Here is a 24,492-nt window from a genome sequence, read left to right on the forward strand (position 1 = left end):
TTTCGTGCTGCAACTTGCAACCCTCGCCTTTTGTCTTTTGCTGTGCAAAAGCCCTGGGAAGAGTTTGGCTCTGTCTTCTCTGTATCATCCTCAGCCACAGTCAAGTGCCGTTGCACTGCTGAGCCCCAGCGAGCTCCTCACGTGCAGAGATCAGGGCCTGGCTCATCAATTCTAGTGCTTCACTGATGTAAAATTCCTGTCAGTGCCCAGGGTCAAGACATCAGTCTCTTCTCTTCAGAGAGCTCCCATTTGAAGGACTGCATTTCTCATTCAGCTTCCCTTCATAAATAAATCACCTCTTAGACCCAGGACTTCAAAGTGATTATTAACAACACGCTCTTGCCCTTGTACTCCAGCATTGTGGGTGGCTTCAGTTGGTGTTTTGATGTATGCAGTCAAGAGGTTCATAGGGCCACACACTGCAAACACTAACCACCCTCTCAACCAGCAAGAGAGGTCATCGTCATCAGCTAGTCCTTGTTCCTGGTCATGGAGGAGTTTTCAGTTCAAAGACTGCAATTTTTTGGGGTTGGTTTTTTTTTTTTTTTTTTTTTTTTGATCTGCGTCAATAAGTCAGGTTTGGCAGCCTGGTAATTGCTCAGAAGCCAGCGGTGGCTGGAAGAGATGACACATAATGCAACAGGCGACCACATTCTTCTGGGAAATCAAAACATTCTCCCAGTCATGGTGCTATCTTGATGGAGGCAGAAAATTCATCTGAACACCCAACCGCTACCCCCACACACACACGTCGCAGAGAAGAAAAACCCACGGAAGCTTGGTGATCCTGCCATACACATGGTAGCATGGTGGTTTTGCATGCAGCTGTGCTGACTGGCTTCCAAATCGGTTTCCACAGGTCGCTGCTAGCCTGCCAGCAGTAGGGGTGATTGTGCCAACCAGTTTCAAAGCTCTTTGTGTCTCTGCTGTCATCTGAATCATCAGTCATGATGTGTTCACATTCACAAACATCTGTCTGAAATGCTCCCTCCTGTGGGAGGCCAGCACTGGGTGTATTTGTGTAGGGTACATCACCCTCCATAGGTAACAGCTCTGTATTTTTCCAAGTGACAAGTGCAAGAGAGCATCTTTTCCTCCAGGTGGGCACACTTTGCGTGCCCCTCCTGGTGACTGAACAGCTGATAGCTCGCCACAATCCACTAATAACAGCAGTAGGACGAGCCATGGCACTGCTGTTTCATGCTGTGTTGTGAAACCTGCTCAGCTCAGCGGTTCCCATCCTCTTCTTCAGCTGCTGCCATCACTGCAGCTGCCCCTCCGCAACTGACCGAGCCCAAAGGCTCTGCCTCCCGGTGCCCCTCGGTGACCGGGGTACCTCAGAAACCTAAAGCGGAGTTGGACACCGCCCAAAACCCGGGCTGGCGGCTGACAGGCCCGGGCTCCACCATACTGCCCAGCCCTCCTTCCCTGCACCCCGTGGTGGCCGGAGGGACCCGAAAGCCTCGGGGGAACGGAGGGGACAGACATGACAGACCCGGCGGACAGTCTCTCCCCAGAGCAGCCCTCACCCACCGCCTCGCCGCTCTTAAAGATGGCGGCAGGACCCAGCTGACCCCGCCCCCCCCCCGCACGCGTCTCCGTCCCCATGGCAACGCGGGCGCGAGCCGGCGCGGGAGGGGGCGGAGCCCCGCCCGGCGCTCGCGGTGCTTCCGGGCTGGCTCCCGGCGGTGACGTGTCGGCGGGCTGACAGCGGCGGGGGCCGCGCGCCAGGCGGCTACTTCCGGTGAGCCACGGGACCCCCTCACGGCCGCTGGCCCCCCCCCCCCCCCCCCCCCCGCCGTTGCCCCGGCAACGGTTTCTGTCAGGGCGGGGGTCGCGCTCCCCGTCGTCTCCCCCCCGGGCCCTGTCAGGGCGAACCCCCCCCAAAAACGGCCGGTCCGGTGCCCGGTGCCCCCAAACACACACCTCCCGGTTCTGTGGCCCAACGCCGAGGCGCCCATGCCGGGCCCTGGCCCCGGTGGTCCGCGGGTCCGGGCCGGTGAGGGGGCGGGAGATGGCGGCGGTCGCGGTGGTGGCAGGCAGCGGCAAAGGGGAGCTGTCGGTGAAGCCGTTCGCTCACCGATGGTCGGTGGGGTTGGATGTGGCGGTAAACCGGCGCGGAAGGCGGCCGCCACGGTATGGGGCAGCGTCACCGAGCCTTTGGTGCTGCCGAAGGATGAGAGAAACCAAAACGTGTCTGCTAGTTATTGTCCGAAATTAAAGAGAAAATGAAACGGGGCGGGGGGGGCTTGCGCATGGGGAAATAATGAGACTTTTTGGGAAAAGGAGTCGCAAAAAGCTTTGCGTAGCCTTCGGAGATAGGAGAGGAACGTCAAAAAGTGACATAACTTGCTATGAAGTCAAGAAGAAAACGGAGATGTTTTAACAGATGGAGGGGGAAAAACTGTAAATCTCTTTAGCAGCCATGGTGTAGGTAGAGAGTGTGAAGAAGCAGCTTCCAGGAAGGACCATGTTTTGTTCTGAGCTTTGGAAATACCGCACACGTGTGGGTTTTGAAACGTGCAGCATTCAAACTCGAGGACTTTCTCCTGTCTCATTCACAGCAGGGAATCAGAGACACTTGACATGGTTTTCACCTTTTATATAAGAACAGAGACCATGACGTGACGTTCAAAAAAAAAAAAAAGGAAGGGGATCGACAAGGGTGACAGGTTGATTCTCTGCAGTTTTCTGTTGAAATCACTGGTTTATTGGGGTTTATTCTGTTCTTCCTTCACAGGGAATTTGGAATAAGCATTTTCAGACTCACAGGCTCCGCTTAACCAAAAAAATGTTTGCAGATTTGGACTATGATATTGAGGAAGATAAGCTGTGAGTATTTCACTTGTCTTTTCCTTTTAACAATAGCCAAGGCCTAATAGGAGTGGATAAATTTACCTGCTTCTGATGCTGTGTGCTGAAGAGTCAGACTTGCTGTTCACTCCTTATTTCTTGCTCCCTCTTGGGACCGGGAATGAGGCATCACTGTGCTGGTGAGCAAAGGAGAATGCTTTCTGTTGCTCTGCAATGAGTACCCTGCATTTCTGATTGCAAAGCAGTGCTCTCAAGTCTTCTCTAAATTAGTGACCTTAGCTAGAGAAAAAAATATTTGTAATGGAGGAAAGATAATAAGAGGCAAGAAGAAGTGGAGAAACTCTGGACTCCTTAGGTCTGTAAGGAGGAGAATGCTGGCATTTCCTGAGCAAGTAAAAGATTTGATGAGCTTAGCGATTAATTTAACATGGAGCCCTTGTCTTGCATCTCATTTAAGTTGCTCAAGTTTTCCTCTCACTCCAGCACTAAGAGCAGATGAAACACTCTAAAACGCGATAGCATTTCCTCAGTGCCTAGCAATGGATGAGGGTGTCTCCTGCACCCTTAATCCTTGCATGCAGTCTCAAAAAAGACAGCCCAGAAGGTCTCTCTGCTGGCCCGTGCCAATAGACTCTATGGTGGAGATAATGTGATGAGTTCAACTGTGCAGTGCCCATTATGTTTTCAGTTTGTATCGACTCAGATACCAGGCTGTTTCATACACATGCAGCTCTGCCTACCGTGTTTAGTTATTCATTCCCCCTTTCTCATTCTAGGGGGATCCCCACTGTACCTGGGACAGTGACCCTGAAGAAGGACTCTCAGAACCTCATTGGGATCAGCATTGGGGGAGGAGCACAATACTGCCCCTGTCTCTACATTGTCCAGGTGGGCATTCGGGGAGGAAGAATAAACCATCTTTGTAAAGCAGTGTTGGCCTGAGAGATGGATAGCGTGGAGAGTCCTATGCTATTTGTTTTTCTCAAAGTGGAAGACATCATCTCACTTTCCAGTGAATAAGATTTCCTTACCCTAGTACCTCATAGGCGTGGAAGAATTAAATTAAGACTCCTGACATTATCCTTCTCCTTGGAGAGAGTGTTAGAATTCACAGGGGAAGGGTGTGACATTCTCAGCATCAAGAAATCCTACGCTTGAGAAGGTACATCCTGGAGGCAAGAACTTCCTGAGGGAACAAGATGATCATCCCACCTCTTAGTTAGGAAAGGGGAGAAAACACAGCTTCACCATGAACAAAATACAACTGAGTTAAATAGGAGGAATGTAATTGTCCCTTTTTTGTTCTTCAGCCCTGCATTCACCTTTCTTTTCCTCTTGATTCCAGACTACCTGTGCTCTTTATCTTGTCCACTAGGTATTTGATAACACTCCAGCAGCCTTAGATGGCACCGTAGCAGCTGGTGATGAAATCACAGGAGTGAATGGGAAGTCTGTCAAAGGGAAGACCAAGGTGGAGGTGGCCAAGATGATACAGATGGTAAAGGTGAGAGGTAGGAGGGGGCCACTGGAGCTTCTGGGTCATAGTTTACAGTTTACTATCCATTGGTAAAGAAAGCCACTGCTATGTGCTTCCAGCACAGCCGTTTTGGATTTGCTCTTTCTACAGGGAGAAGTGACGATACACTACAACAAGCTTCAGGCTGACCCAAAGCAGGGCAAGTCTTTGGATATCGGTAAGACTGGTTTCTTTCTTCCTAGAGTGTTAAAACGACATGGATGGGTGAAAGATTGGTCCCAGCTAAAACCAAAGTAAAATTCTGGTTCCATTCCTCCTATTAACTCAGTCATTTTCAAATGGATACTGTCAAAGGCAATTAAAATCCTTCCCTGACTTCTTGAAATAGTCTTGAAAGTTAAATTGAGGCTTGACTGTTTTTGCGGGAGGCTTGTTTTTCCTGCACTGTTGACGTGCATGTGTTTAGCATGGATGATGAAACTCAACTAGATAGTAATTTAATTTATTTATTTTTAATACATGTAGGTTATGCTGACCTATTGAGGTTTTCAGCTGTACACAGAAATGTGTCTATTGAAAAACACTGGTTGCAGTTTCTCAGCTTGGAGAACAGTGATGAAGTACCTATCTACACTGAGCTTTGCACAACCATAAATTTTATCGGAGAGAGGAGAGGCAGAGAGAGGAGGCTTTATTTCTAAAACAAAGTGTGTGTTTTGAACTAAGCCTACACAGCTGTCTACCTTTCTCACTTCCCTAAAAAAAATCTATCTATTCTTTTTGCTTTCATTTCTTTTCTTGGTGATTAAGGTGCTAATGAATTGACAGGGGTTCAGGAAAGTTGTGAGGAGTGAGATGGATTTCTGGGGAAACAGAAGTGTGGTGAGAATATGGTATTTTCTAGAGATGCTGAACACTGTGGCTTCAGCTGCAATCTTGGGAGCTGCGGGCACTTGGCTCTCCTGCAAGTTTGCCTCTAAATAAATGTAGCTGAGTCATCTGATTCCAAAGAGGGCATAACTGTCTCTAGTAGTTTGCAGGGTATGACCACCAAAGACAGAAATTAATTCCACTGAGGAATGACAAAAGGGTTTAACTAAGATCCAAAAGATACAAGTAAGCAAAGGGATAACTTTGAACATTAAACCCTATTTGTCTTGCTTTCAGCCTCATCTCCTGACTTCAGTTGAAGTAACACAGCAAGTAGCATAAGCAAAGTCTTGTTCTGAATATCGTGATAGGTAGCTTATAGCAAAGCGATTGATTGGAATAGTCTTCCAAAACAAGTGCTGGAGCTCTATTGGTTGAAGTATGTAGGATGTGAGAGCAGAACAGATAGGCAAGATAGAAGATGAGCTATGCACAGCTGGATCAAATATCTGGTTTCTATGGTATTCTTTTTCTGCTCGCTACCTCAATAGTGTGTTAAGTTCAGTTTATTCAGTGCCTGAGAAACCAGTGAAGTATGCTAGTGAACTTTTCATGCCCACAGAAATGACCCTGATCCTGGTTTGCCACTCTTTTGGTTTTTAGTATTGAAGAAGGTAAAGCATCGACTAGTAGAGAACATGAGCTCAGGGACAGCGGATGCCTTGGGGTTAAGCCGAGCCATACTTTGCAATGGTAAGTATTGTCCAGGAGAACATTTTCTTAAGAGAACACTTACCCTCTTGTGCTTACCTGCTTTTTGTTGTCACTTGCACGTTCCACGTTATTCCTTCATAGTTCTTTCCTTCTGCTATATCTCACTGTTGTGATTGCCTCTGCCCTTCTTGAGTGATATATCCTGTCATTGGGGCCATTTAAATGTTAACTAAGTTCCGGTCAATTTAAAGTGGGGACCCACTTAGTGAATGCCAATAGGTGATGACACACACTGTAAAATAAGTTTGCAGTTCTTTAAAAGCTTCCCATGTTGGACCAGGGGACAGGCATTCAGAGGTGAAGGAAATTTGTACCAAAGATATGAAACTGGTGTTTTTCCAGTCAGTCAGGTCTTAACCATGTCCTGGATTTGGCTGTTGTAATTCTGTATTGATTCTTGTTTCCATTTAGATGGACTGGTGAAGAGACTGGAGGAGCTAGAGAGGACTGCAGAGTTATACAAAGGTAAACTGTGTCTTGCATCAGACACCAGGTGGGAGGGACGGATGCCTCCGTTATGTTTCAGTGAAATTACTTAAATGCTTTTTCTGGCTTCCATCACAGGCTTGACAGAACACACCAAGAGTCTTCTCAGGGCTTTCTTTGAGCTATCCCAGACACACAGAGGTAAAGAATCCGAGTGAAGGGAGCAGAAATCTTTGACCTCCAGTTTCTGGAGTTTTAGTCTGTGCTTTGATGTGTGATTCCCTCACCCAAAGAAAACTAAGTGTTGCAGAAATGAGCTGGGAAGGACTGCCCTCCTGGTATTAGCAGTCATGGTGCTAACACAGGCCCTGTCTTTCACATGAGACATTGAAGAAATGCCCTGCCAGCCTCTGGTCTTTGAGGAATATGTAGCATCATTCCCCAGCTAATTGCAAGGTTGTGGGAAGGAGTGGTAATATTGGAGGCAAGATTCTTCTCCGGGGTCAACCTTTTCTTTCATCTGTTTTTATTTTTTACCCTCACCCAGCATTTGGAGATGTTTTCTCTGTCATTGGTGTACGGGAGCCACAACCAGCTGCCAGTGAAGCCTTTGTGAAATTTGCTGATGCCCACCGCAACATTGAGAAGTTTGGGATTCACCTCCTGAAAACAATTAAGCCGGTAAAGAATTTAACTGTAGTAGTTAAAGGTCTGGAGAATAGGGGAATCTAGAAAGAGAGAAGCGTGTATTTGAAGGTGCGGTCTTATAAATCATTCATTGTAGGAAGAACTGTCTTTTCTTTCCTTCAGGGAACTCTCTTCATAAAGAACATAAGAGGTAATGTAGTGAATATATCAGTCTTGTCCCTTTCACTTTTGCACATGAGTATGTTCCTCTCCTTTTCTTTTGGGGATGAGGGGGTAGTTTGATCAGTGTAGTCCCTAGAGCCCTTTCCCTGATATTGGTACCCATAATTAAAAGATACCACTAAATTTAAAAGAGTTTAGCTAAGCAGTTCAGGAACAATTTAAGGATTTCAATCAATATATTTGAGTGAGAGTCTCCAGGGGATCTGTCCACTTAGTTTAGCAAAGAGAGGATTAGATGTTGATTTGGGCACCACTTTCATGTTGGATGGACAGTGTTGGGTAGCAGACCTCTGAATCAGGGAGAGCAGTTTCCAGGACCAGTTGAAAATGAAACAAGTTGAGTTGAAAGAAGATGAATTCAGACTAGAAGTGAGGCACGCATTTCTAACACTGGAACCACTTGCCAGTGACAGTAATGGATGCTCTAACCATGGCAATTCTGAGTCAAGATCAAACATTTTCTGTCAAATATGCTCTAGTTCAAAAAAGAGTTAACTCAAGGCAGTCTCATGACCTATGCTGGTTAGGAGGTTGCACTTGATGAATTGTAGTCATGCTTTTTGGTCTTACATTCAGCAACAGGATGTTTCCCTTGCAGATGCTTACTGACTTGAATACGTATCTAAATAAAGCCATTCCTGACACAAGGCTGACTATCAAAAAATACCTGGATGTCAAGTTTGAATATTTGGTGAGCTGCTTGTTTTTTTTCTGAGTGCTGGTTGAAATTAAGTTTCGTAGAATCATAGCCTGAAAGTCACATATAGCATATACGATCAAGTATCCATCCTTCCACAATCCATGCAAGGATGTGTTCTTTTTTCCAATTCTCTGTCTACTGCCAGATTACTCAGATTCAGACACCTGCTTTTAACCTAATAGTTCTCACTGGTAAGAAAGATCTCCCAGAATCCAGATGACTTATTTTCTACATGACCAAATTAATTTCCTGGTTTATTTTTAAAGAGCTCCTATGCAACTTATGCTCCTGAACTCCCCTAAATAGCTCTCTGGCCCATAGTTTTCAGGTAGTTCTGGATCGTCTTTCTTTAGCCAAAGTAAACAACTGCCAAGTCATACTTGCTTACATTTAGATAATGCTTTATTTTTCCCTCTCCCATTCCACTCACCCCTTGTTTTCTACACCCAAAAAGGGTAGGGTTGTTAAGTGCATTTGTTCTGTAACTGTAGGAATCTATTTCCTTTTACCAGCTGAGAGAAGTATTTGGAGCTGCAGCCCTAAGGCAAGTGAATATGGCAGCATCTCTTCCCACATCAATCCTTCCCACAATTCATTTTTTTTCCCCACTCTTTATTTATTGCCTCCTCATACTTTTCTGGTACTGTTTTCCCAAACAGTAGATGAATGCAGTGTTTTTCTCTTACTTACGTTATACTTATCTAAAGTATTTGCTCCTGTAATATAAATAATAAGCATCTTCTCTCTCCCCCACCGTTTTTTCTCCCCATCTTTCTCTAAATAGATTTTCTTTCCACCTGGGATGTTTAATATACTCTGATCCCACTGTGCTTTCCCCAGTGTCCCTAGCTGCAGCATTGAAGGAAGGCTTGAAATGGTACAACCCGGTGGCTACGGGTGATGATGAAGTTGCTTCTGATTCTTAATATTTACTTCTTGTTTTGCCTTTTTTTTCATTTTAAATTCTGTGAAGTCTTACTGCCTGAAAGTCAAAGAGATGGACGATGAAGAGTACAGCTGCATTGTGAGTACTGCTACTGTGGCAATGACAACTGCATACTCTGTCCCTGCAGCTTCCCTATGCACACTGCCTTATAATTGCAAAAGCACTCTTGTGCCTGTGTGCACCCAAACTAGTGAATGTATCCTAAGAATTACACACATTTGTTCTTAATATATTAGAAATTGGAGACGCTTAAATGCTACCTAGGAAACACTGCAAATAACTGTCATGAATCACTGGTGCTGTGGAATAGTAGAGGAACCAGACATCTCCTCTGCAGCTTATTTGCTTGGTGGTTGCCTGTCTCAGTGTTTAAGTACTATTAGCTTGTGTAAGGAGGATTAAGGTGTTATCTTCACAGATTCCATTTGTGTGTAGTGTACAGCTTATCATTAATTCTGGACTTGTTTCTGAGAAATGGAAATTTAGCGTCTCTAGGAAAACGCATGTGAAAGCTGCATTTGTAGTTGAGGAAAATTGATTAAAGGATCTCTCTTAAGAATAGGGGTTTTCCTAAAAATAGGTAATTTAAAATCAGAAGACTTAAAAAAAACCTGGCAACATTCTCCAGTGACAGTTTGCTGGCTGGTTTAGAGTTTTACAACCGTAATCCTTAAGAGCTCTGTTTAAGATAGCTAAAGGTGTCCCCTACATGCCCAGTTTCCCTGCATAAAGATCTTGTTTTATCCCAGGTATTGATTTCAGAGCAGGGATTTGAATTTTTGGAATGCCCAGTTCCCAGTGCCAGGAAGGAATAAAGCTTTTCTAACACAACATTTAATTATATCCTTCCTGCTAAATGGGAAGGAAAGAAGCCAAGTCTTGCCCAGCACAGTAACATCTTTGAGTTTTGGTGCATACAGCGTGCATTACCAAGCCATAGTCCATAACACAGATTCTTATGTATGTTATGTTTACAGGTGCAAGAGAAGAGTGCTGTTTTGCTGACAGATCTAACCCTTTTCTCTCAAAACTATTTTGTGGGACAACATATAGGTCCCTCCCTACTGGTTTCCAGCGTTGTGTCTGGATGGTTGTAGATACCACAGGGCTCCCTGTGTAGATGTATAGCATATTACGCAATCCATATAGTGTGAAGCTTGCAGAGGAGGGCAGAATTTTTTGTGTGATTGATATAAATTAATATATCCCTCAGACCCTAGACTTGTTTGTTCATAGTGCCTGTCTTAATAGTTCAGATAAGAAGCCATGCCACTTCTCCATGCTGGGTTGAAAGATGCCTGAACTTTTGTCTTTGCTTAGTAGTGATGCTTTTTTTTACTGTGGTTGGCATGTATTTGGCCTTCAGAATGGCCCTATTGACTGCCAGTTGTTGACGTGGCTCAGCATTCCTCGTGTTCCATGCTTCCTGACTGCAGCTCCAGTGAGCTTGAGAGGGCTGTAATAACGCAAGATCATTGTGAGTCTGCATCGGTAGGCAAACTCTGTGTACAAGCACTGTTGTGGGAGCCTCTAAAACGACGCCGTGTTTTTGGCAGGCTTTGGGTGAACCCCTCTACCGGGTCAGCACTGGGAACTATGAATACCGCCTTATCCTGCGTTGCCGGCAGGAGGCTCGCACACGCTTTGCCAAGATGAGGAAGGACGTGCTAGAGAAAATAGAACTCCTGGACCAGAAGCACGGTGAGTACCACTGCTGTGTCCAGCACCTGAAGGGGTCAGGCAGACATGGCTTTGGCCTTCATGCTCCTTCATCTCGGCTTAGAAGTCTTTGCTGAAGAACCCTTTTGTGGCTGTGCCTGAGACATCCTCGCTCAGGGGCCAAAAGGGATTAATGTGTAGGAGACTGACTAATTCTGGCAAGGAAGGCTTGATCACAGCCTTCACACTGTTTGGGAAGGGGGTTTTCACCTGATTTGTTCCCAACATGTCTCTGCTACAGTGCAGGACATCGTGTTCCAGCTCCAGCGTTTTGTCTCCACAATGTCCAAGTACTACGACGACTGCTACGCCGTGCTCCGAGATGCGGACGTCTTTCCCATTGAGGTGGACCTTGCCCGAACTACTCTCAGCTATGGGCAGAAGGACACGTACACGGACGGGGCAGAAGAAGAAGAAGGAGGAAGCGAGAGAGAGGGTAGCGGGAAGGAGGACGCAAATGGTGAAAAGCTCATTGATGATGCCTGAGGGTGCCGGCATGGCCAGAGGAAAGACTTTGCAGACTGTTAGAAAAACATGTATTTCACATGGCAATTCATCCTCCATGACTTTCTGTGTATGTCCAGCCTGGGATTCCTCCTCTGCTTTGGGTGGGGGTTGCTGGTTGGATTGGGACCAACCTCTGCTTTCCTCTTTCTTCCCTTGCTTGTTTGCCCGGTTATTCCTTTTTCCCTCAGAGATTGCTGCTGCCCAACTCAGGTACTGAGGTGGGGGGAGGAAAATTGCCAACCGCACCGCCATGTGACTTTGCGTGCAGACATGGCACTGCTGAGCATGTGGGGTGCAGTGCTCCCCTCTGGCACATGGAAGCCAGTTAAACGTCTGGAGATGATTACAAATGGCGAGAACAGCCCCCTTCTGTCCTCCCTGTGTGCTACGAGAAAGTCTTAGCACGAGCATTGTTTTCCTTCACCCCACTGCTCGCTGTCTTCAAGCTTCCCATTCTCTGGCCTGTTTTAAGCTCCTCTGTCTTTTCCATCTGTCCCCATGGGCTGCAGGCTGATTTTTGCAGGATGATCACTCCCAGCTCTCTAAGAAATAGGAGCAAGTCCAAACAGATGGCTAGAACCAGCGGTGGCATACGTGATCTGGTCACCCCCCCAACTAAGGGGCTGGTGGAAGCTCTCAAAGCAGGCGCTGGTATGCTGGGCTGCTGCAACCCTGCTGCAAAGATTTAGAAGTCTCTTCCCTTGGCTACCATCCTCTTCAAAGTCCCTGAGCTCCTGCACAGCCGGCACCATGTATGCACTCTGTAGCTACACCCCAGGGTTAGAATCCTGCAGGGTGTGGCTCTGCCTTTCCCTGCGGGAAGGAAGGATCTGGCTCAGGAAGGAGCCCCCCTGCTTGGCAGAGATGCTGAGGTGAACGTGTTTGTCCGAGGCAGACGGGTTCCTGGGAATAACAGCAAAGCTGTTCTGTTCCATCGTTTACCTCTCTTAGGGCTCCTTGCAATGGACAATACGTCCTTCTTGAGGATGTGCAGCTGGTCCTGCACACTCCTTCCTTGTGCAGGTGCCAGGAGGAGCCACCTTAGAACCACAAAGGAGGTGTCCCATCTTTAAACTATAGAGGAGACACGGGAAGCCGTACGGAGAGAGGAAGACATTGCCTGAAGGCAGAGGCTTTGAGATTTTTTTAGTGCAAAGCATGAATAACGTACCACCTCCTGCTCTCCTCTCTGCACAGCCGTTTTGTGCTGCCTCTGGGCCAGCCAGCAGCAGTAGCTAATGTCCCATTCCCCGGCACAAGGGAAGGGGGGAAAGGAAAACCAAGGTAAGTGAGGCTGCTTCTTTCCTCCTTCCTTTTCTGTTCTCCCTCCACCCTTGTGGGCTGATCCCAGATACAGATGGCATTTTCTCTTTTAGCGGGCAGCACAACTGCCAGGAGTGGTGTGCTGCTCAGAGTCCAGGGTTTTGACTTGTCTGTCATTACATTCTAGTGGTAGCAAGAGAAGTTATTTAAGGACATTAATTTATGATCGAGATGTTTGTTTTGTTTTGTTTTTTCTCTTTGATTTGTTTTTGAGGCTTCGTCATCTCTATGGGTGCCTGGAAGAAAGCCATCCGTGGTCAAGCTGCTCTGAAAGATTTAAACAGACTCTGATGTACTGACTGTTGTCTCTAATAAAGAAAAATGTGACATTTCGTTTCCTGCCCTTCATGGGTTTTCTTTAGAGATTTGTTTGCTCATCCTCTGTTGGTTTTAATCTTAAAATATCATGATGGGAAGATGGGTGTCATGTGCTGGCCGTTGTTTTTGTTGCTCATAGTGGTGGATAATCAATCTCTATGCCAAGCTGTGGTGGTCACTGCAGCACAGGTTTCCAGAGGAGGCGGCTTATAAATGCTGTAGCAAGGCCAGTCCCCCATGTGATACCAGCTTCTCTGCCTGTTGGCCTCCCAGGGGAACACCAGCCTTGTAAAGCCACCAGTTGCCTCAGTCCTGCCCAGTGGCATCCTTGCACCCCTCCAGGGCCAGCTTCTCCCCACAGCTCAGCTGTTGCATCACAAGCTTGAGCTGATGCTTAAGTCCCTGATCCTCTTTCAGAGCTGTTAATTGTGCCAAAATACAGAGCAGTTAAGAGGAACAGAGAAAACGCTTCAGCAGAGGCTGCCTGAAAGCCAATAACCCAAAGTGGAAGGCAGCATAGCCAGGTTTTTTGCAACCTGACTGATGGAGGGGAAGGAAGAGGGCTGGGTATCTTACAGCACCATCTGTAGCGAGATCTTGTGCCCTAAGGGCCTTTATGTGCTTTTGTGAAAAGATGTAAGAGTGGGTGGCTTAGTGGGAAACGTTGACTGGTGACAAGGACACAGAGGGGACCTTGTTCTGATGACGTGCCTGGTGCTGACAAGGGCAGTTGGTTTCATGCTTTGGACCTCGGACCTCTGGGAAGTTATGAGGTGCTTCTTGGAGGATATTGGTGAATAAGAAAAACCCGGTCTGGGGGACGGGGCTTTGGGGTTGCTGGGGAAAGAGCTGCAGAGCAACTTGGCTGAGCAGAGCAGAAGTGGTGATCTTACCTTGTGTGGAGGGGAGAATGCAAGCTTGCGGAGCAGTGAATGAATGCCTACGGGGCTCCATCACCTTTGCTGCTGCTTCTCGTTCTCCCAGAGCTTTGCATCTGGGGTTTGTTGTGGTGCTTAGTCTGATCTGGGATGGTTCGAAGTGGGTTTGATTAGAAAAAAGCCCAAAGTGACTGCTGTGACTGGCTCACAATCAGAGCTAACAATGGTGGTGTGAGCCATGGTGGGACAGGGCACAGCCCCATGGGGTTTATTGTCTCTCCTCCACTTTCCAGTTCTTATGTCTATTCTTAACCTGACATCCTTCAGCAGCTTTATTTTGCTCATCATTTACTGCTCTTGCCTTGGGAGCATCTAGAATGAAACCCTTTCCTTCACGTCTCCACTGGGTTTAAATGGTTTTTAAATGGCTGGGTCCTGCAGGCTTCGCCCATTACCTGTTAATTTGTAGTCAGTCTGGGCTGGAATGAAATGCCTGTTTTGATGGTCTCATGAGCTGCCTTCCCTGTCACCCTCTGCTTAGTTTTTGATCCCTCGCTGTAGTCACAGGTTCCCCCAGGGCCTCTGAGGTGAAGCAGTTCAGGAAACCGGAAGAAAAGGCTTTGGCCAGGGGTGTTTATAAAAAAATCCAGTCCTAAAGCAGATTAGGAGTGGTTTAAGCATGCCAGGGAAGGTTGTCCTCTCTGAGTCTAGAAATCCACCACTGCAGCGGGGTGAGGGAGTCATGCCTGCCTTACCACGTGCTCCAACACCCTCGTTAGTGGCACCCAGGGGCTGTGGCTTGTCCTTCTGCCTTACCTTTGATTCCTTTACATAAGGGGGTTTTCTCTATTTAAAAATGGAAAACGCACACGCGTCTGGTGCCGTTCCCGCTGAGTGGATAATCACTTGGGACACAGTTATTTACCTGCCCTGAAACTCCCACCCCCACAGGGACCAAGTTGTTCCTTTCACACGTCAACAGGACTCACTTCAGCCTAGATAAAGCTGGCTTGCTGCTATTCCTGTCGGCGAGGCTCCGTCTCATGGCTGCTCACCTAATGGCATTAGTCTTTCTTAGATGTCTTCTTCTTGCATCTCAGCAGCGGGCTCTAACCCAGCACTTCCCTACTTGGAAAAGCAGCATCATGTCACTGTCCCAAGCTTTACCACCCACAAAAGATGCTCCAGATGGAGGTGGTCGGAGCCGGTGTCCCACTGGTTTGGCAGTGCACGAGGGAACGCGGTGTCTACCTCCATGCTGGCTGCAGCTGGAGGTGGCCTGGATGATAGCTACAAGTTACACCACCTCCTAAACCTACTGCCAGCTAGCCTGGTGCTATCCCAACTGTGGAAGTGGGGCAGAGGAAACACTGACACCAGACCAAAGCGTACCAGATCTGATTACAAAGAGTCTCTAATTGTGTTCTGTATTGTGACAATGCAGAAGGAAAAGGAGAGTCCTTGGCAGCCTCTTCAAAAGACTTTCTCCAGGGCTGGTTTGGAAGTGAGGAAAGAAGATTTTTTTTTTTTTTTTTTCTTTTCTTTTTGGTGTTTGGGCTGCTCTGAGCCTGTGCTGTACCAGCACGGGTGCAGGATGCAAGTAAACGTATCACTGAGTAGTTATGTGGACATATGTACATAAGGACCAGCTATTCTTACACCTCTCCCTCTTACTTCTTACATCTGCTTTTGTCTCAGCTTTCTCCACCCCGTATCCCACCCACCCTCCCACGCTGAGGTGCATGTGAACAAGGCCAGTTTTATACATCCCTGTTCCTCTGCCCTGGCTAAAACCTGTCCCTCTCCACCATCTGGTCAGCGTTGCAGCCGTCTCGTGCCAACACCTCCCCATCCCCTTCAGGACACCCTCCTCCCTCCCCGCTCTGCTCCTCTGCCACGTGGTTGGCCTCCTCGCTGGCCACCACCACGGCGTTGTCGGTGCTGTGGACCGGCTGGTGGTTGTCGCTGCTGTGCTCCTCGGCTTCTTGTACGTCGGACTCCGCTTCCTCGGTGTCGCTCCCACCGCCCGCGGAGGGATTCTTCTCCGGGGGAGGTTCCTTCTTCTTCCCTCGGTTCAGGCAGCAGTAGGTGGCCATGGCCAGGAAGAGAGCAGAGAGCACTACCTCCGAGCCCGCCAGGTAGAAGATCACCTCGTAGTTCTTGAGAGCATCAACCAAGCGGCCTGATGGTTGGAGAAGAAATGAGCCGGTTAGCCTCAGCCTACACACTCCTGCATGGACAGCGCCTGCATTTGGCTGACAACTCATTTGTCAAGGGAAGAGCAAGAAGCCTGAATATCTAAAAATCACCCCAGGCAAGACCCACACTGTACCACCAGGAAAAGCACTGTAAGAGTGCAGGGTTGGTGTCTTCCTTTGTTTGAACAAGGTTAAATAATTGTGACGCACTGATGTTATGGTCTCGTGTCATGGTGGGCCATTTTCTTCTTGCCAAGGTGAGACGAGCCTCCGAGGATTTGGCTTGTCCAGTCTCAGAAAAGAAACAAAATTGGAGAAAGCGTTGCTATTTCTTAAGCTATCATGTCAGGAAAACACTCAGAATGGGAGAAGAAACATCTCTTTGGCAGAGAAATCCCTTTGGTTGTCCCACACCTGATGATTTCTCTGCCAAAGAGACGTTCTCAATGCATCTTCTAAATGCACCAGAGCTATCAACGGAGGGAGGGTTCCCAGTCCTCGGTGCAGGGCAGTCTGCACACCTGCGCTGCTGCAGTCAGGATGGGACCAAGGTGACCAGAGGCTTCACCCCGGTCCCGCGTGCTCCTGACTGCGCGTGTGACCCCCCCGGGTCCCTGCTGCGCTGTGTCGCGTGGCCTGAATCCAGCCCCAGGGCACACTCCGGACCGGTCATGGGAGACACACAGCAAATTCCTCCCCAGGTGAATGTGCCCCTGGTCACCCAAGCCGGCCGGCGAGCGAGGAGCCTGCGTGCACACGCGCGTGTGCGTGTGTGCAGCTTATCCTGTGCCAAACCCCCTCAGCCCCACGGAGTGGGAAGCAGCTCAGGAGGATTACGCTAAACAAAGCCACTTTGTTCAACCCCCTTCCTCCAGCCGAGCACTGCTCCCCCGAGTCGGAGCCGTCGGGTTTGCCAGCACACTCAACCTTCTCATACCAGGGGGGTCCTCCTGGGGGGCGGGAGGTGGGAACCATGACTTGGCTCCCCCCAGCACCGTTCTTTGGTGACCCTGCACTGTCTGCATCCCATTTTGTGCACGCACCGTACCACGGCAGAGCTGAACTGAGGCAGGAGGGCTAAGGGATGTCCCCCATCACCACCCACTGGCGTGTCTTGCTCCTTGGAGCAAGGAGCTGTTAAATCCTCCTCTCCCCACACGATCTCTTTGCAGCCGCCTCTGAGACACGTATTTTTTGACCCTCCCTGGCCTGGGACCGCCAACTGCACCACAGCTTGTAAGATGGGACATAAATTATCATTAACATCAAGAGGGTCTTCTCTTGGCCACTAATTTTTACCTGAGAGCTGGATGGAGTTGTTGAGGGTGGGTTTTGCTCATTACTGGTGGTATGTGCTGGGCAAAAGATCACTCATGCAGAGGTCTTCACTGATGGGCTTTAGCCCACATGTTGCAGCTGAAGGAAGGGATTGCGGGAAGGAACGGAGTGGTTCCTGCCCGGGGATTTGCCCATGGTCTGTCCCTCACCCTTCCTCGCAAATCACACGTGCAGGGAACTGCACTTCATTTGGAAACAAGCCTTTGGCACGATTTGGCTTTCTCAGACCTGATCAGACACTTAACAGTAACCTACACCAATCTCTTGGGTGAAGGGTCTCTCCCCATTCAACAGCCTCTTTCTGGGCTGTTTGTGGGGCATGGACCTTACCAGGGACTGTGACCTAGACTAGACTGGTTGAGAAGCTGTAAGTGTCGTAATCCTCTTAAAAAAAAGTAACAGCAAATGCCTCAGGTGGCTCTATAAACTGTTTTGACTCGTTTGACACCAAAATGCCTGTGCCTTAGGATTGAGGCCAACACAAATTGAGATCATTATTCATAGCACCGATCAAAAGGCCGTGGACACCAAGGAGAACTTGAAAGACCCTCGCCTTGCCCACAACATGGTTCTATGCAACACTCACAGTTAAGGCAGAGACCTGGATGCCAGCATGAGAGGGAAGTGCCACTGATCAGGACTGACGGACACTGGAAGTCATGCCACTCACTCTGGATATCTCTGTATGCCTGACATCGCTCAGGCCTCCAAGCAAAGCAGAGAGAGAAATATTACTTGCCATTTTCTGCCCCTGCTCAGATTCAGTGTTGAGGTGCATAGAGTGAGACTGGGAGCTCTCACTTCAGATCTCAGCTTCCAGAGGAAATCTGAAGTTGAGAAATAGGGTCTTTCTTCAAGTACCATGCCCATGCCCAATACCTGCAATACCGTGGAATGGCAAATTAACAAATGAACCACCTGTGTTTTGCAGCAAGAGACCTACCTGCAGAGGGTGGACCGATGAGCACAGCGAAAGCCTCGATGAGTAGGACCAGCCCGATGGCGCTGGAGAACTTCTGGGAGCCAACGATGGCCATCAGCACCTCGAACTGCAGTGCTCCCACCATGCCGTACGAGATGCCAAAAAAGACGCAGAAGATGACCAGCCCCGTGTAGTTGCTAGCCCTGGCACTGCAGACGTCTGTCAAGCCGTTGAAGAGCATAGAGAAGCTGAACAGGTACGCCACGTGAGGGCGAACCCACTTCAAACCCGCCACCATGCCGCAGGCTGGGCGGGCAAAGATGTCTATGAAACCAATGATGGAGAGCAAGAACGCGGCCTCTGTGTCTGGTACACCCGTGTCCTTGGCATAGTTGACCAGCAATATGGGGGGCACGAAGAGACCCAAGACCAGGATGAACTTTGAAATAGTGTAAATGATAAACCCTCGGTTGGAAAAGATACTAAAATCCAGAAGCTTCTTTCCTTTCTTGGGCTTCTTCTTGGCTTTCTTGGCTTTCTTGGTTCCATCAGCAGAGCTGATTCCCTCTTCTGATTTCCCTCCTATGGGCAGCATCTCCTTGGCTTCATATTTGTCCTGAGCTTTCTCCATCTTCCGCTTCATGCCCATATCCAGAGGTCTCATGACGGCTCCACAAGTGCAGCAGTTAAGCAGAAGGCCCCCCATGATAAGGAACCCACCTCGCCAACCAAACTTCTCCAGCAGCACTTGCCCCAGTGGAGAGAGGGAGGAAAGGAAGACAGGGCTCCCAGCGGCAGCCAGTCCATTGGCAAGAGGCCGACGCTTGTCGAAGTAGGTGCCCAGCATGATCAGGGAGGGCTGGAAGTTCAACGCCATACCCAGACCTACATGAGGGTGAGAGCCAGGAGGGAGACAGGGAGTGCAAGAACATGAGACATGGTTTGCAACAAGCTGAGAACTCCCCTCAGACTATCCTAGTCCTGAAGTCCCATGATAGGATGCATGTGATCCCCACAAGCCTCTGCTCCTTCGTTTTGCAGGGTTGCCCCCAGAGAAGAAGGGCTAAAGCAGCCTGTCTACCTGAAGTGTATTTGAATCAGGTAACTGTGGCCATGTTTAGACAGGACCTCTGCCTTAAACAGGAACCGTGCCTCTCTCCCCTACCACTATATACTGATCCCACCCCAGTTGTCACGACCGCTGAGCATCATTCATGTTTCTTCTGTCCCTCTTCCCTCAGCCCCAGGCCCTGCCTGTTTAGATCCAGCAGATGCATATCCCACAGGTGCAATATTCAGGATTAGAAGCCTCCTGTACGCAGGTGTGAATAGGCCAGGGGACCTGATGCTAGATATGGCAACGCTAAAGGGAGGTGATACAACATGGTCGTGGCTCTTTCCCAGGTAAGTCTGTGTCAGCCTTACGACTCCTGGAGCTCTCACCTGTCAGCACGCCAGCTGTCAGATAAAGCTCAATGATATTGGTAGTAAAAGATGCCAGGATCATCCCAGAAGAAGCTAGCAGTCCACCGATGAGCATCACGGGCCGGCAGCCAAACTGGTTCACCATGATGCTGCATACTGGTCCTGGGAGGAAGCAGAGGAGGCAGAGTAGGAGACCAGAAGGAGACAAAAGAACTGGGAAGGGGCAGCCAGCCCAAGCAGGGCACTCGGGGAAGATGGAACACTAATGATGGAGATCACTACTTGGCTGCTTAGATACATGTCCATTGGGCCCGGCCAAGGGAGAGAGGCTGCGGTGTGGAGACCTCTGCTTTGCCTTGCCTTCATCCCCCTGTTCTCTGGGAACAAGAAGGGCTTGGTGTGATAGAGGCAGCACTTCAGCAATGGGAGAAAAAGCCGTGTCAACGGTCTGAGAGGCAGATGGGGTGACCCCTGAGGTCTTCTGGGGCAGTGGAAACAGGGACGTGAAATGCAGCACACTTCTAGAAAAGAAGCGGTGGGACAATGTTCTGCATGTTGGTTCATGACCGGGCCAGAGAGTGTGAGGAGAGCCCATGGGGACATGGTCTGGGCCCGTAGCAGGGCAGGGAAGGCACAAGCTGGGGAGGGAAAAGTGTGTCCAAGCATCACCTGTCCCGTAGAGCATGGCCAGCATGATGGAGGAGATCCAGGCTGTGTCACTGTAGCCCACGTGGAAATCTTTCATGAGCTCCTTGAAGTAGACACTGACGGCTTTTGGGAAGGCATAGGAGAAGCCGGTGATCACAAAGCAGCCGAGGAGCACGATCCAGCCCCAGCCACCATCCGGGGGCTTCACGGGAGCTGGGAGCCGTCCTTCCTCTGGGTCATTTCTCCCCATCGTCTAGCCTGGGAGGGGAAAGGCAGGCCGGGAGGAGGTAGGGCAACAGAGAGAGAAAGAGACAGAAATCTCCAGGCGCTGCAAGAAGAGAAGAGCAGAGCGGGCAAATGTTTACTACAAGGTTTCTCTCCATGCCCACCATCTCCAAGCTCTGAGAGTCTCACTGGGGGACCACATCATCTCTCTGCACCTTCATCCTACCAGGTAAGGCAGAATTGCTTCAGGTTGCGAGGTCAAGCCACAGCTGGGCAGAGGTGGGAAGCTCCCCCTGAGCTTGGGGCAGCCCCACAGCTCCATAACCCCTGGTCGGATGCAGCCGAGCAGGGTCACAGCTCCCAGGTAAGACTGGAGGGCTGCATCTGATGTGGTGGGGCATCAGGATGCGCAGCACCCCACTTGCTCCATATCCAGCCTTGCCTGCAGGCTGGTGCAAAGTAAGAGGCAGCAACATGAACCCCTTTCGGCTCCCAAGATCTTCCTTTGAGCCTCTCCCATCCTGGTCTGCTCCAGCTGGGAGCCCTCCAGGACCTGCTCTGCTACAGAAGCCTCCAGCGGTGAGGCACAGGAGATCCATGAAGCCTGCTGTGCTTTCCTCTGGGAGGCCCTGGTGTACAGCCTTCTCCCTCTCCCTCCCTTCCCTGCCGTGAGGAGCCAGATTTAGGAAATGGGTGAAGGGGGAGAGCACGGCAAACCGGTGGTTATTTGCATGCCAGAGAGATTAGGGCTCTGTACCTACATGGAAGAGCCGGAACAAAGCCTGGGGGGGGCGGGGGGGAGAAGAAGGGAATTAGAGGGGATGTCTTGTGAGTCGCTCTTGGGGCTCTTAAGCTGCACAGGAATTTTGTTCCAGTTGGCTGCTGTGGGTATGTTTTTCTTATTTCTCCCCTAGGCACCAGGTCTCTGCCATACCCCTTCCAGCACCATTGGCCTCAGTTTCTTGGTCAGCCAGGCTTATTTTCATACCTATATGCAAAACCATCATTAGACTTTGATTATAGATGCTCCCCAGTAGCATCAGACAGGCATTAGAAAACATGGGGGCTTTCTCCATGCCTGCTCTGGACTTTGTCAGGTCCAGTTTGCCCTGTCACCGTCCTGCCTGGCAGCACGCTCCCAGCATGGGTCCTCTCTCCTCCCCGGCTCCCTCGGCTGAAGGACTATGAGATGTCAGCAATGTCCCCATTCTCTTGGCACCGGCAGCTGTGGGAAATGCCAGCGGTCACGCACTGACTGGAGTCTGCCGAGGGGACAAAGACACTCCTATAGATGGGACACACAGGGCTAGCGCCTGGGAGTTTTGGATCTGGGTGCATTTCTCAAAGAAGTCCCTCTTCTTCATGTCTTCCAAGCAATGGGGACAACTTGACCTGATTCCCATAGCTGCTGTGGCTCTGCACGTTAAACAAGTGCGAATCCTTCAGGCAAAAGCACAGATGGCACAAGTTGGGGTAGAGCCCAGGTAAAGGCCTTTGCTTTGCAAGAGGTGGTCCTACCCCGTGACACCCCTGAATCTTGCAGAAAAGGAGAGCGACTGACTGGTCTTTCTCAGGCTGCAGGAGGTTCAGCATGCAGAGCCAAGGCTGGAAATGGGGCTGGGAATTGCTCTGAGAGGGGTCTAAAACTAGTTTAGGGGATGCTGGAGGAGGGACTTGCAAGACAAGACAACTAGGTCAGTTCTGGACCCCTCAGCAAGGGACAGGGCACCTGCACCCACAGTGCTTCAGCAGGAAGAGGCACAAAATGGTCTTGGCCGCTTGGTTTTAATCAGGTGCCCAAGCCAAGGTTGACCTGTGGAGGGAAGGGTGGGATAAGATTCACCAGCCACCCTCGGCGGTATCCCTCCTTCCCTTCCCTGGGAGAGAGACCCTTGCTCCTGAAAACGCAAAGGGGGGGTTGTTCAGTGCAGCACCCAGGTGTCTGCCACCACCGTGGGCCCCTGCAGCAGAGCTCCCCAAACCTTCAGGACCCCATCAGCCAAAGAAAAAAGGGAGCAGGATCTGGCTCTGAGCATGGATTGGGGCAGCTCTTCTGGATGGCCATATCCTAACAGTTCTTAGGCTGAACCACGGCTACTCCAGTCTCTCCCCCCCATCCCAGGTCTCAGGGAGCATGGCAAGGGGCAGAGGCATGAACTGAGAACAGGGTGCTATAAAGATATTTTCAAGGCAAAGAATCATTACAAGGAAGAAAAAAATTAATTATACACTCTCCAGACACCCATACCTCCCCCCCTCACACCCTTTCTGGTGTTATCTGGATCTTTGGCACCCAGAAAACCAGACTGAAGGGTCTTGCTCAGCTTCTGCCGTTACCTGCCTGCTGCTCCTCTCCCAGCTCCACCTGACTGACGAGCTAGGTACAGCTGTACAGAAGGTGACCTGCTGCAAAAGCACCACGATTTCTCAATCAGTGCTGGTACTGCACCATCTGCTGCACATAGCTACTTCAAATAAGAGGGACTGCCACCAAAAATACCCTGAGACTTCTTATCCAACCCCTCTCCCAGCTTTGCTCTTCTTGATTTCATCCTGCACCACAAGTGAAATGAATCGATCAAACCATTGCAATTAATCTCTTTTTTTCCCCCCAGCTTCCTAGCAAGAAAATATTTGTTTGCCTGTGGCATGCTCTTTCGCGATTTCTGTAGCATCGCCTGTCAGTGAGGAGTCAACAGCACCTGATTTTGAAGAGCACTTTGGGCAAATATCCTTCAGTGCTGTCTGAGTTTGGAGCTGGGTGGGTACCTCTGCAGGAGGGTACCTCTGCAGGAGCCACTTGCTCGGTGCTACAGAACCGTCCAGCGAGGCATGAAAGGGCTTTTACCTGCCTGCAGCTAGATGTTGGCTGAAAAAAGATGAGGTGCACCGGAGGAGCTCACCTGGGGAGATGCCTCCAAGGCCAATACGCTACAGCACAGCTCTGCTCGGGATTTATCCCAGCTCTGAGCCAGGCAGTTCAGAGCTGCCTTGTTCTTAACACCGCAGCACATCTGCTAGCTCTTCTGCTCACGGCGGTCACGCCGTGTACCCTGCACCTGCCTTTGCACACTCTGCAGCTTGCTATTATTTTCTCCTCAGTTAAGGAGCTTTATTCACAGGTAAAAATACCACGTGTAAATTCACATGCATCTAAAAGCTCATCAACATGGGCACCTGCCCTTCCCTGCGCATCCCAGGCAGGCGGGCCGGAGCAGGCACTGCCGCAGAGCTAGCTGCCGGCGGGTGCCAGGAGAAGACTTGGGTTGCCACCAGAAGTCACAAGCCGAGGTTGGGATGGAGAAGGCCACAGTAGGTTCGGCTGTGGCTGCCGGTCCCTGGACGCACACGGAGCACAGAGCAGCCGGTGCTGGACGATGCTCGGCAAAGCCCCACTGTGCCAGGCAAGCTGCATCCAGGAGGGTCCACAGAATTGCTGGGATGGCTCCTAGTGCCTCCACAAAATACTGGGGGTGTGTGTCTCTGTTTATTAAACACAAGGGCCACGATTCATGCCACCAGCCTCCCCAGCCCGCAGACGACACCCTGGGAAAGCATTCGTTAGAGAATTAACCGAGCGCGGGATGAGCTGTCCCCTCGGCAGCCGGTGCCAGGATGGAAACATCCCCCCGCGCCACTGACCTGCGCAACAAAGCGACGACCTCCCGAACGCGGGCTGAGCGGAGCCGTCGGCAGCGCTCCCTTCTCCCTCTGTCTGGCACTTCCCGGCTCCGGATGAGGACACCCGGTTAGATGGTCCCGCTGGCTCTTTGCTCCATGGTGGGCACGCCGTCAGCCGGGCACGGAGCGATGCCTGCAGGAATCCAGGGTCCGTCGAGCGATCTCTTGTGCCCCACTCCTTCCTTCAGGGCAAACTACGTCTTCACAAGAGAGTTAATCCCCCTCTCAGTCTGCTTCCCTTCGGCTTCAACGCTGCCCGGCAAAGCCACCCGCGGCCGATCGGAGCGGGGGGGTTGACACCCTGCACGGGGGACCCCCTTGCCTCCTGCGGGTGCAGGTAGTACCCCCACGGTGCTCCCAGCGTAGATGTGGGTCAGCGGCCGCTTATGGTTTCAGGTCGGCGGAGACCGGCGGGTGCTGAGCGGGCAGAAAG

The 24,492-nt window shown here is 50.1% G+C and overlaps 2 protein-coding genes across 4 annotated transcripts; one reads left to right on the plus strand and one right to left on the minus strand.

Annotated features, from left to right (window-relative positions):
• Positions 1–1,650: 1,650 nt before the first annotated feature.
• Positions 1,651–14,043, plus strand: PICK1 (protein interacting with PRKCA 1). Its single transcript, XM_049821814.1, has 13 exons — positions 1,651–1,744; positions 2,741–2,832; positions 3,591–3,702; positions 4,190–4,318; positions 4,442–4,508; positions 5,825–5,914; positions 6,347–6,400; positions 6,500–6,562; positions 6,909–7,042; positions 7,830–7,922; positions 8,905–8,955; positions 10,434–10,578; positions 10,838–14,043. The coding sequence occupies exons 2-13, from the start codon at positions 2,792–2,794 to the stop codon at positions 11,080–11,082; spliced, it is 1,224 nt and encodes a 407-aa protein (XP_049677771.1). The 5' UTR covers positions 1,651–1,744; positions 2,741–2,791; the 3' UTR covers positions 11,083–14,043.
• A 1,312-nt stretch (positions 14,044–15,355) lies between these two features.
• On the minus strand, positions 15,356–24,492 carry SLC16A8 (solute carrier family 16 member 8). Of its 3 annotated transcripts, none has more exons than XM_049821812.1 (5): positions 24,021–24,492; positions 20,175–20,411; positions 19,524–19,667; positions 18,102–18,965; positions 15,356–15,804 (listed from the first exon to the last, which is right to left on the minus strand). In XM_049821812.1, exons 2-5 carry the CDS (start codon positions 20,401–20,403, stop codon positions 15,410–15,412), a joined length of 1,632 nt encoding a protein of 543 aa, XP_049677769.1. In that variant the 5' UTR covers positions 20,404–20,411; positions 24,021–24,492; the 3' UTR covers positions 15,356–15,409. The 3 variants fall into 3 exon arrangements, with proteins under 3 accessions (XP_049677769.1, XP_049677768.1, XP_049677770.1); XM_049821811.1 differs by having other exon boundaries at positions 20,175–20,481; positions 24,021–24,491; XM_049821813.1 differs by lacking the exon at positions 24,021–24,492 and adding an exon at positions 22,716–22,731.

This window comes from Accipiter gentilis, chromosome 18 (assembly GCF_929443795.1).
Source record: "Accipiter gentilis chromosome 18, bAccGen1.1, whole genome shotgun sequence".
NCBI classification, from domain to species: Eukaryota; Metazoa; Chordata; class Aves; order Accipitriformes; family Accipitridae; genus Astur; species Astur gentilis.